This window comes from Sebastes fasciatus, chromosome 2 (assembly GCF_043250625.1).
Source record: "Sebastes fasciatus isolate fSebFas1 chromosome 2, fSebFas1.pri, whole genome shotgun sequence".
NCBI lineage: Eukaryota > Metazoa > Chordata > Actinopteri > Perciformes > Sebastidae > Sebastes > Sebastes fasciatus.
Window position 1 is genome coordinate 32,303,219 of NC_133796.1, and position 11,564 is coordinate 32,314,782.

The following is an 11,564-nucleotide window of genomic DNA, read 5'->3' on the forward strand; positions in this document are numbered from 1 at the left end:
CAGGTGTATTAGTGGACTACACCTTTAACAACAAAATCAGAGCTCTTAACTCTACCTACCTGGAAGAGGTCAGCATACTGGTCCTCTGCGGATTTCTGGGATCCCTCGCCGTCGCCCCCCTTATTCCCCTTCGCGGTCTCTTCCGCCCCTTTGTACGAGGTGTCCAGGTCGGCCAGCATGAGGGAGTAGAGGGGCAACGGAGGGATGGAGTTGATCTCGGTGTAGTCTCTCCCCCCGTCGCGGCCGGCCACAATGGTGTCTTTCGCTGTGCTGCCGGTCACACTGATGGTCCGGGACAGGTGTCTCCTGGCTCCGCCCTCGCCTGCCTCCACGTCCCTCACCACGGCGACCTCCCCGGCAATACACTTCACCAGGTGAGCGAGGATGGCCTGATGTACAGAAGAGCAATGGGTTATACAGCGCATACTCCCCCTTCTATCACCTTCACAATATTGCTAAGCTAGGGAACCTCTCTCGCACGCCCTGCTGCTGAAATATTGATCGATGTCTTCATTTCCTCCCGTCTTGATTACTGCAATTTACTCCACTACGGCATCAGTGCTAACTCCATCAATAGACTCCAACTGGTCTGGTTTGTATATTTTGGAGTCACTGAATGAGGCAGAAACAGACTCACCTTGGCGCGGCGAACCTTGCCCAGGTCCATGAGCTCCAGCAGCTGGGTGGGATGGTACTGGGGGAGAGTTGGAGACAGGGAGTGAGCTGCTTCAAACAGTCCCCCTTCCTGAAGTCCTGCCGGTGCACGAAGGGCCTCATCCACTGCGACGCTCCCTTCAAACACACTCTTAGACCTGGTTCTCCCTTCAAAGGCCGAGGATGAACCCCCGGTTTGACCTCCAGCAATGTCTGCGGACGACAGGTTGCCCTCGTCTCCCTCCCCGGGCTTCTTGTCCTGATGCCACTGAGCATACACGTGCATCTCACAGTCCATGCCCACCACCAGGATGCCGTCCCTCACCCAGGACAGGGAGACTGGCAGAGACGGCGTGCCGTCCACGGAGGACAGGAGGTCCACGGACCGAAGCAGGATCCAGCGTGAGCGGATGCCCTGTTTGATACTGCCCCCTAGAGGCAGGTTGATGACAGCCACACCCTCCTTGCTGCTGGTCGGCTCGTTGACCACGCCAGAGATGCGTCCGTACATGAGAATGTTGGATCCGACCCCCACGGTGAGGATGTGAGACCCGTCCTCCTTTGACAGCCAGTCCAAGTGAACGTAGTGCTTAATGTTGGGGGAGCTATGGTCTCTGCTCATGTACAGGTCCGACCTGGCGTGGAGAAAATGATAAACGTATGAGACACCCATACTGGTAAACATGCAGAATATGACAAGCAAGCAGTGCCCTCCTGACCTGCTGTAGACAAAGAGGTTGGAGTCCACGCTGACTCTTGGATCCAGGGTTGACGTGGGTCTGGTGAAGTCGTCCAGGTGGAGCGTTTGCTCTAAAACCCACTCTGAGCCACCGGTAGATTCACACTCATAGATGGACACATGCATGGAGAAGTCCTCTCCAGAGCCCTGCAGCTGAGGACAAGAGGAGAGCTTTCTTAAAACGTCTGGTTTCTTAGAAAATGACAAATCTAAAGACACTGTGCAAACCAGTTAACCAGGCGTACGGTAAATACAATAAAAACACCTCAATGGATCCACACAGACCTCTATCCTGTATCACATCCTGAAGTATTAACCTCAACTCAGTTTCAGTTCAACGACATCAAACTCCACATACTTCAAATACAGAGTAGTGATAGGAAATGGAATTAGATCCTCAGACAGTCTGGTTTTATCACTTCCTTCTCACTCATGGCTAGGCCTGTCAAAGTTAACACGATAATAACGTGTTAACGCAAATTAGTTTTAACGCCACCAATTTATTTATTTTTTTATTCTATTTTTGGCCATTTTGTCTTTATTAGATAATGAGAGTGACCGTTGTGAAAGGGGGAGAGAGAGGAAAAACTGGCAGGGCCCTTTTCAAAGGGGTCCCTTGACCTCTGACCTCAAGATATGTGAATGAAAATGGGTTCTATGGGTACCCACGAGTCTCCCCTTTACAGACATGCCCACTTTATGATAATCACATGCAGTTTGGGGCAAGTCATAGTCAAGTCAGCACACTGACACACTGACAGCTGTTGTTGCCTGTTGGGCTGCAGTTTGCCATGTTATGATTTGAGCATATTTTTTATGCTAAATGCAGTACCTGTGAGGGTTTCTGGACAATATTTGCCATTGTTTTGTGTTGTTAATTGATTTCCAATAATAGATCTATACATACATTTGCATAAAGCAGCATATTTGTCCACTCCCATGTTGATAAGAGTATTAAATACTTGACAATTCTCCCTTTAAGGTACATTTTGAACAGAATATTTAATGTAGTTAACTATGGACAATCATGCGATTAAATATTTTAATTGATTGACAGCCCTACTTATGGCTAATGACGGTAAACACAAATTTTAAACACACTGCAGTGTTTAATGTACCGAATGTTTATTTTATGTAGTTCCTCCCTCACTATTCTCTGCTTTACATAAAAACGTATTAATATGCTGATATAAGGAATTTGTATCTATTTCTGGAGGATCCAGGCTATACCGTCAAAACATGTTTATTCACCGCATTTACATTTTTATTGCCACAGCTACATTTAATAGGTTTTCGGTACATATACACCAAAAAACACCGTTGTAAAGCCAAACTCTACTTTCCTACCTGTCCTTGCCGTGGCTTTTTAAAGGCTATGGCCAGCCTGCCGATGTAGGAGCAGGACACCGCAACGGGCCGTCCAGACACACACACAGCACTGTTGTTGTCATCCTCCTCGTTCATCAGGGCCCAGGGCTCCCAGCGGTACGCGCGGTTGTCCTGGTCATCCTCGCTGTACCCGTCGTCGCCCTCCACGGCGCAGCGCCAGAACCGCACGCGAGAGTCGGAGCAGGTGGTGACGATCAGGTACGGAGCCAGGCACACGGGGTAGATAGAGGAGGAGCTCAGGTGACCTGGCGGAAAGAGGAGGCAGTACGAAAACAGAGACAATTTCAAGCATGTTCTGTGTTTTCTTGCTGATTTCCACATTAACATATGGCAAACAGATTTTTTCAGGTAATCTCTTATTTTATTTCTAAACCGCTAAAATAAATGTAGAACCATTTTGGGATAATGTCACCTAGTTATGAAAAAGGGGGTTTTACACATTCAGCAACAACAACATGGTGTGAGTCATATGTGTGACAACTGTGTGGCCGTCCCAACCTGCAGAGGGGGTGGCCCTGGTAACCTCCACACCGTGGGGCAGGTCGAGCCGCTTGCTGTACACCAGCTTGGAGCTGAGGATGAGTTTGCTGGCTGACTGCAAGTTGGCTGTGGAGGCTGAGCGAGGCAGGGGTCTGACAGGTGACATCTCCGGAGACGAGTCGGCATTCATAGCCTGATTGGGAACCATCAGCTGGCTCTGGAAGCTAAAATCTGGGCTCGGCTCATCTGGAGACAGAGATGCAGGAACGTTATAGCCGGCCTACACCTCAGTAAAAGAAATTCATGCTTAAAAATATGCAGAAAACGTCTAATTCTGCCAATAGCTGCTCAGCTGTGTGTAGCCTACACTTACCAACACAGGCCTGCACAGACTTGAGGTGCAGGTGCCACATCTGCAGCACAGAGTTCCTGTTGAGATCCTTTTCTATCACCACCAGGAAGAACTTCTCAGAGAACGGGGCAGGTTGGTAATCTGGATAAAGTAAAATTACATTATCTTCTTCTAATGACAATCAGGTTTTTAAAAGGTATGAGGAAACAGCTCTACAAAGTTTTAACTTCCTCATTGACGGTGCTGGCCTAAAATAACTGTTGACATGATGAATGAAAGACATTTTCTGCAGCCTAAGCTAGCTTTATCCCCAACGCCAATATTACTGTGGTGTACTCCAAAATAATACCACGGGAGACAGCTACACATTCAGCAAGTGCCTGCTTTACTTAACATGTGCTTCACAGAACAACAGGATCTCCCAGCATCCTTTGCAGACACCGCTGACTACTGCACGACCTAGTTTCCAAAATACCAAACTCAAATGTTTAATACACCGCAGCGTGTTATACCTTCACCAGATGGAAAGGCCGGCGTGTATGCGTCTGGTTCTTTCTGAGGCTTGTAACCGAGAATGAAGTCCTCTTGGAAGACGTGCAGCAGCTGGGTGTTGGCGCCACACTGGATGCACATGGAGAAAGCATCAAACAGGTTACTACGTCTATTGATCAGAAGGTTTCTGTACACCGCTGATCTGAGGTGGGTGTGAAAAAACACAGAGCAGCTGCTAACCTGGTTTGTAATGACGTCCAGCTCGATGATACATCCAGGTCTGGCAGTGGACTGCTGGCTGACGATGTTGAACACTTCGCCCACCAGTTTCTAAACAGAAACACAGGAAAATGGTAAGTTATCCTTTTAGCGTACTGCAATGTAAACCACTAACGTGGTGAAAATGTATTGGATTTGAAGTGATGTAATGTAGGCTGGTGGGTGTTATGAAGCAAGAGATAGAAACATTAACCACATCTGTGTGCCTGATGTAGACGGAGTATTGTTGTTTTGGTAACATTTAGAAATGAAAGCAGCATCAAAAGGAAATGAAAAGCTGGCTTATAACAAGAATTTAATATCTGTGAATATCAGATTTGTGATGTTTCATGGTTGATGTACACAAGCTTGCTTTGGACTTGATTCCTGATCCTTTGGGACTAAAAGTTTAAAGAGCCACAGTGTGAGACATGAAGACCCAGATACATAAATTCACTTAACAGAGACTCTAAACAGAGACGATCACATCCCAATGAGCAACAACATCATTGTTTTTGTATGAGCGTGTCCACTCACAGATGTTTCAGGGTCCGACAGCTCATCCAGTAGTTTTCTGGCGTCCACCACGGCTTGATAGAGACGCAGGTTTTTACCATCTGATGCCACGAAGCAGGCGCTGGCGCTGTTGCAGTAAGTTCCTGAGGGACACCACACAGAGTTAGTGTCAAAGAATGTATTAACTACTATTTGGTGAACAATACAGAAAAAAACACACACATTTAATATTTGCTTAGTTTATAAAAAGTTGAAGGATACTTGTAAATTAAGCAATGTATCTGTATCAATAAAAAAAACATCTCCCAACTAAAAAAAATTACTTAAGGGATAAAGTTCCCTCCTCAGGCAGCAGAGAGCAAGGATGGATCTTAATCGGAAAAGGTATATTGTTGCTTTTAAGGCACAGTCAAGAAATATGTTTATATCTTGGTAGTAGGGCTGTCAATCGATTTAATCATGATAAATCGTAAATTAATGGCACAAACCCTCACAGGTACTGCATTTAGCATAAATAATATGCTCAAATCATAACATGGCAAACTGCAGCCCAACTCGTGGGTACCCATAGAACCCATTTTCATTTACATATCATGAGGTCAGAGGTCAAGAGACCCCTTTGAAAATGGCCATGCCAGTTTTTCCTCGCCAAAATTTAGCGTAACTTCGTAGCGTCATTAAGCGTACTTCTTGACATGCATGACATGGTTGATACCAATGGATTCTTTAGGTTTTCTAGTTTCATATGTGCCAGTATCTTCACTCTAGCTTTAAAACTGAGCCCGCTATAGCCTAAAAATTGCAAGTTGTGTTAATATATTAAAGAATTTAGTGGCATTAAAATAAACTTATATTAATGGGCTGTTATCACATTAACTCTGACAGCCCTAGTTGGTAGGCAATAATGAGTATGGAATAATTAACTTTTTAGTACAAATCTGACGTGCAAAACTGGCTAAGCTTTACTATTGCAGGTGGACTAAATGCCATTATATACTGTGCATATATTTGGCACAGTTTCGCCTGACAAATAGTGAACCAAAAGCAGAAGCTCAGATGATTCAGCAGTCAAACTTCCACTTTTATATTAAAGTTCTTGGTAATTTACGCATAACAAGAATCACTGAGGTTAAAACTGACGCCCATAATAAACATGCATGGTGTGTTTACCGAGAACAGAGCTGGGTACTAGTGTAGGCAGCCAAGCAACATTGCTGAAGGCAGAGGTGTGCAGGGAGTTGATGCGGGCCAGTTCAGAGACCCCTCCGGTGCAGGACAGCGGTCCAATGTGGTCCACCCTCCACAAAATGAGCTCGCTGTAGATGGCGTTGGGGTCATGGAAGGTCCTTGTAGCTGCATTACGAAGCTGCTTCCTGCTAATGGAAAAGGAATGCATCGTTAGAAAGACAAGATCATTTCTGAAAGCGAGTCACAGTGTGCTGCAATAAGCATCAATGTGCTCTTTGCATATTCTTTCTTCTCCTCATCTCTTTCTCTACCTTGGAAGTCCCTTTGGTATTGGAAAGGTAGGCGGCTGCTCTCCTTCCAGGCTGCTAGGGGCCGAGGGAGGGGTGAGCAGAGCGTTATGGTGGGAGGAGGTCAGCAGCAGCGGCAGCACCGTGTGGCAGGCCTGGTCGTTCAGATGGAAGCGGTGGCCGCAGTACCGGAACTTGTGTGATACGGTCAGTACGTTGGAGAAGGCAGAGCGCTCCGCAAATGTCACTGCCCACTGCAGACAGAGGGAACCAAAACAATTAGAGAGGGCTGGGAAGGCGGGATAATACACAAACATGCAAGTACACTACATTCATTTGGTTAGGACATGGAATTATTTGTGTTGGTGTGACATTTTAAAAAGGGTTAAAGGAGGTTTTTGGGAACATCTTATGAAAACATGAATTGACCCTGGAAGAAAGAAATGGTACATTCCAAGCTCTCAATCTTGTACCTGGTTGAGAGATCCATCAACATGCTTGGAGACCATCATGACAGCGGGACTGATGCCAAGGCGAGGGAAGGAAGAGGGGGCCAGTGCGGGTGAACCCAGGAAGGCCGAGGTTGAAGCAGAGTGGGAGACGCGTTGAACCGTCCTCCCCTGCTCCCCGGCACCGGCAGTCTCCCCCTCACTCAGAGTGCAGGCGTACATCAGGATGTTTTTACTCAGCGAGTTGGCGTCACCTGTAGGAAACGCCACTGGGATACGGGAGGAGAAGGACACCTAATGGGAGAGTTGGAGGGAAATAGAAAAAACATCAGGACTATGGCCATATATTCTCTATAGAGAGCTAATTAGCTCTTTATACCAATGTCATGTCATCTCTCTTGTTCAACATTAGCAAGACGATATTTGGCTTCTACTGCATTCTCACAAATGAACCAGAAACACACACAGCTTACTGCATATTACATACATACACTACCACTTTCTACAGAATATGGACTTCATATGTGTATATTAGGGCTGCATGATTTTGAGAAAATATCTGATTGCGGTTATTTTTGACTGATATTTTAATTGCGATATGATTAGAGGCAATGATATTTTCCACATCATTATTCTCATTTTCACCGAAAAAGCATATTAAAATGCTTATGGTGTGATTTTTGCAGGGATCTGTACCAAACAAAGATGTTTTCTTAAGTCTGTATAATATAATGTGTAAGCCAGGACATCTCTACAGCACAACAATAATTCATTTAAAATGGTATTTTGCCACACATTTAACCTTTAACAAATATTGCGCCTCCTATGATTTGAAAATTGCAGTGGGCCATATTGCAATTTCGATAAAATTTAAATTAATTGTGGGGCCCTAGTGTACATGGCATTATAAAGCTCTTATATACAATGCCAACGTGTGTGTTCTCTTATTGCGATCATAAAGACAGATAGCTACGTGTCCATATACTGTATCATTGCAGCCCATGCAAAGTAATTATAATAAGTGCGGGCCTGTGTGAACTTATTTCTAGCAGCTACAATAAAGCTGATCAAAGGTGGTCTCTACTGTGTTTTGTCCTCCTCAGCCTTCTCGTGTTGCAGCGCGCTGCTGTCCTTTAGGACGGCAAGGCTCCACAGTGACATGACAGAGTTTTAATAGCCCACATGCACAGGTAAGAAAAGGAATATTAGGGGTCTTACATAAGGCTGGGGGAGTGCTGAGTCACCTCACATTTGAGACAAAGTTTAACTACACTGCTGCCTGTATGAGTGAGCGAATGAGCAAGTGATTCACTAAAGCACTCATTTGGAAAACACATTTCTCACTTGCTTGTGGAAACAAACATCCGGCCTGATTTTCTGCTCACCTGAACCTGTCTGAAAATGCCCTGGTTGAACTCGTCCAAGTACTTGACATGCCAGACCAGGAAAGACCCATCAGTAGGGTGGATGGTGAACAACATGTCTGGGCTCTTGTTCCACTCTGTGATCAGAGTCTCCATCTTCCTCTCCAGCAGCATGGAGGGCAGAGGCATGCTGGAGCTGGATCCCGGGGAGGACGCCTTGGTGCTTCCCTGCTCCCCCGGCTCGCCCTCCTCACCCTGCTCCGAGGATGCTTTGTCAGACATCTCGTCCAGGTCTAGAAAGCCAGAAAACAATATGCTTTTATGTTGCTTTTAAGATTATGTGTTTTTAAGGAATGTACGTTGGTCCGATTGTGGGTCATACCAAAGTCAAACTTCATAGGGGATCCTTCGGGGTCCAAGGGGTCCTCAGTGGTCTGCTCCAGCTGCTGCTCAGAGAACTTGCGGAGCTGCAGCATAAAGAGGTCCATGGAGGAGGTGAAGCTGAGGTCCTTATTGTTGAGCCAGTGAACGACGAAGCCTCCACCGCCAGAGCCATCGTCTGGGTTGAACACGGCAGAGTCAGCCAGCACTGATGGGATATCTGACCGACGAAGAGGAGAAAGAGATGCATGGATGAAAGCACTAAAAAGGGAAATGGCTAAATAAAATATGACTCAAGCTTCGACTAGGTTCACAGCTGCACTGACTGTGCTGCTCACTGATGCATTTACTTTCAGTCATAGAAGCCATTTCTGCTTTCTCATAAATGCAAAACTAATTCTGTTTGGATCGCTATTTTATTATGTTTTGCAATGAAGCCACAAAAAAAACACACTATAAGACAATTATAAGCTATAATCAAATTAATCTTGAAATGATCTTTGCAATTAACTAATGCAGCAACCTAAATATTATTTGGTTTATGAATGGCGTCATTATTGCAGACATTACAGACAACATTATAGAACAGTCTTATATGGTCCATAGTCCAACTATGTATGGATCTTATGGTTACGAAATATAGAAATGCTTCTGAGCCAGTTGCTACCTGTGTTGGGGTTAATACTGGCTGAGATATGGAAGTGACACAGGGCGTTGGCATGATGAGCGATGTGGCGGTGAGTGTGTGCGTCCTGTGTGCCCAGCTGAGAGGGCAGCAGCTCGCTGTGAGCCACCAGAGCAGAGGACCGTCGCCGGCCACGGCGCAGATGTTTCAGGTGGTGGATTGACTAATTAAGCAGGAATAAAACACAGAGAACATGCGTATGTTAATCAGAAATATATTCCCATTTATGAATTATTTCCAGTCAGATCTGACGGAGTGAGTAAGTGTACCTCCAGAGCGTGCTGGATCTTGTCCTTATTTCCTGCCAGGCCTGGCAGGCTGGAGCTGACGGAGTGACTGTTCTCAGAGATCTGTCCTCCAAGCAGGCTGTCTTCCGGTAGCAGAGTCTCCGACCACAACCTACACACACCATCCTCGCAGGACGTCAGCAACACGTTGCACACTGAACCCCTAGAAAGCAACAGGAGAACGCAGCTCTTACACAATCAGTGATTACTGTTTCGAAGGAAAGTGAAATATAAAGAGAGGCTGCATTAAGTTGATGAAATCACTGATACACTCAGTGGAACAGACAAACAGACAACTTCCTCTGACTGGCTGCTTCCACCAGCAATTCACCGTTCTTAATTTGCACACATGTCGACACATAGCAACTGGTGATGATGGTCAGCTACCAGCATTCAACAAAACTTCACACCTAGCAGAGTGTCCTCTCTAAGGGAAGCTAATCAAAATCAGTAACACCAGTACTAGATGGTGTTCTGGGAAAATTCATTCAAGTGAGAAAATGTTTTAACTGTGACAAGCCTAATACACAAATTATGTGAATTTAATGTCGAATTCCTGCTTACTGAGAGTGAGAACCAAGGGTGCATCACAAAATTGTGCAGTCCTCCATAATCTATAGTTTGCGTGAATACAGCTTTTTCAATGTTACATGTGAGAACATACACTGAAATCACTGTAAACCTCATCATAAACGTATAGCACGCTAGGTGCTTGAATTTCCCTTGGGAACAATAAAGTTACTTTCTATCTATCTAGGTATTTCATTACTGAAAATCATTTATTTTTATTGCATTACTATCCATGTTGCAACTTAGCCCTCGAGCCGTGTACTAAACAATAAACATGTCACTGGCCATGTGACTGTGCGTGTGTGCTTCCTTACTTGGGCATGTACTTGCTGGTCTTCCTCCAGGACATACCGGTGAGCGAGCGTGGATGGGCCAGGTAAACAAAGGAGAAGTTAACAGGAAGGGGCTTTTTATCGTAGGGGTCGTGGAACACCACTGCAGAGCGCCAGCCCGTGGTGGGATACCACACCTTGAGTAGACAGTCATCCTGCGTATGCAAACACATGCGTGAACGTATATTATATAAACACATCCATACAATTATGAAAACTGTTCAACAATTTGTTGTTGTTTACATGAATCATGTACCTTCCCAACTGTTGCAAAGTACTCCCCGTCAGGAGACCACTTGGCAATGTGAACAGATGCAGCGGTCCTGAGAGAAACACAAGCATAAACAACGATATCAGCTATATTCACTTCTCCATGGGAGACTCACCACTGAAGAAACACACCAGTGGTGCTCCTGTCAGCTGTCAATAGGTATGTGTGGTAACTTTGTGCACGAGTTAGCACTTCCCTGTTCTAGTTGATTTCCTGGGCATGAACATGAGTCATCAGATGACAATTACTAACATGGTATTACAGGATACGTCTATGGCTGTTTACACGGATTAAAGCACAGGCGACAGACTCAAAAAGAGTAAAGGTGGGGAAGAAAATTGATTCTTTCTCTGAAGGCCCTACTATTTTTGAGAGGTGTCATTTTTTTGTTCATAAAATATTTCAAATTAGTAATAATTTATAAGTTATTAAAAACATTGATTTGATTTTTAAAAATAGTTTTGGTTTGATTTCAGTTTCTATCATATCCATAAACCCACTATTTGGAGCTGTTTATGCTTCTTCATACAGGTATTTCTGCCCCCAGGGCCTGCTGTGTCATTGGATGCCGGTGTTACACTAAAATCTGTGACCGCAGAGGAGCCAGAGGAGTACCTATCTTTTGCTTTTCTTTTAGAGTTTTGTGAATAACGTGCGGTCAAGCCAGCTGCCACTCGCATCTCTGTGGTCAAATCAACCGACGCAATAACAAGTGCACCCATATACTGATATTTATGTTAAATGCGTTCAAACAGCCCCAATGGAGTTGACCATAAAGCTGACGGGGAGCGCTAGTAGCTACGGACTTGGCGAAGTTAGCGGAAGAATACATATGTGACTACGTCTGGTTTTCAAAATAAGGTGTTAACA

The 11,564-nt window shown here is 45.1% G+C and overlaps 1 protein-coding gene across 10 annotated transcripts in view; it reads right to left on the reverse strand.

Moving 5' to 3' along the window:
• The window catches only part of dmxl2 (Dmx-like 2), a 54,603-nt gene that overhangs the window by 28,647 nt on the left and 14,392 nt on the right, over positions 1 to 11,564 (reverse strand). For 7 of the 10 annotated variants that reach the window (XM_074620212.1, XM_074620233.1, XM_074620227.1 and 4 more), the window contains exons 6-23: positions 10,680 to 10,746; positions 10,406 to 10,578; positions 9,504 to 9,684; positions 9,217 to 9,397; positions 8,551 to 8,769; positions 8,190 to 8,461; positions 6,829 to 7,098; positions 6,380 to 6,609; positions 6,051 to 6,256; positions 4,902 to 5,023; positions 4,347 to 4,436; positions 4,127 to 4,235; positions 3,636 to 3,755; positions 3,281 to 3,508; positions 2,741 to 3,027; positions 1,374 to 1,546; positions 638 to 1,289; positions 60 to 389 (exon numbers count right to left, since the gene is read on the reverse strand). In XM_074620212.1, the coding sequence (XP_074476313.1) occupies positions 60 to 389; positions 638 to 1,289; positions 1,374 to 1,546; positions 2,741 to 3,027; positions 3,281 to 3,508; positions 3,636 to 3,755; positions 4,127 to 4,235; positions 4,347 to 4,436; positions 4,902 to 5,023; positions 6,051 to 6,256; positions 6,380 to 6,609; positions 6,829 to 7,098; positions 8,190 to 8,461; positions 8,551 to 8,769; positions 9,217 to 9,397; positions 9,504 to 9,684; positions 10,406 to 10,578; positions 10,680 to 10,746 (3,910 nt within the window). The remainder of the gene's footprint in view (positions 1 to 59; positions 390 to 637; positions 1,290 to 1,373; positions 1,547 to 2,740; positions 3,028 to 3,280; positions 3,509 to 3,635; positions 3,756 to 4,126; positions 4,236 to 4,346; positions 4,437 to 4,901; positions 5,024 to 6,050; positions 6,257 to 6,379; positions 6,610 to 6,828; positions 7,099 to 8,189; positions 8,462 to 8,550; positions 8,770 to 9,216; positions 9,398 to 9,503; positions 9,685 to 10,405; positions 10,579 to 10,679; positions 10,747 to 11,564) is intronic. The other 3 variants (XM_074620203.1, XM_074620268.1, XM_074620250.1) reach the window with 1 other exon arrangement.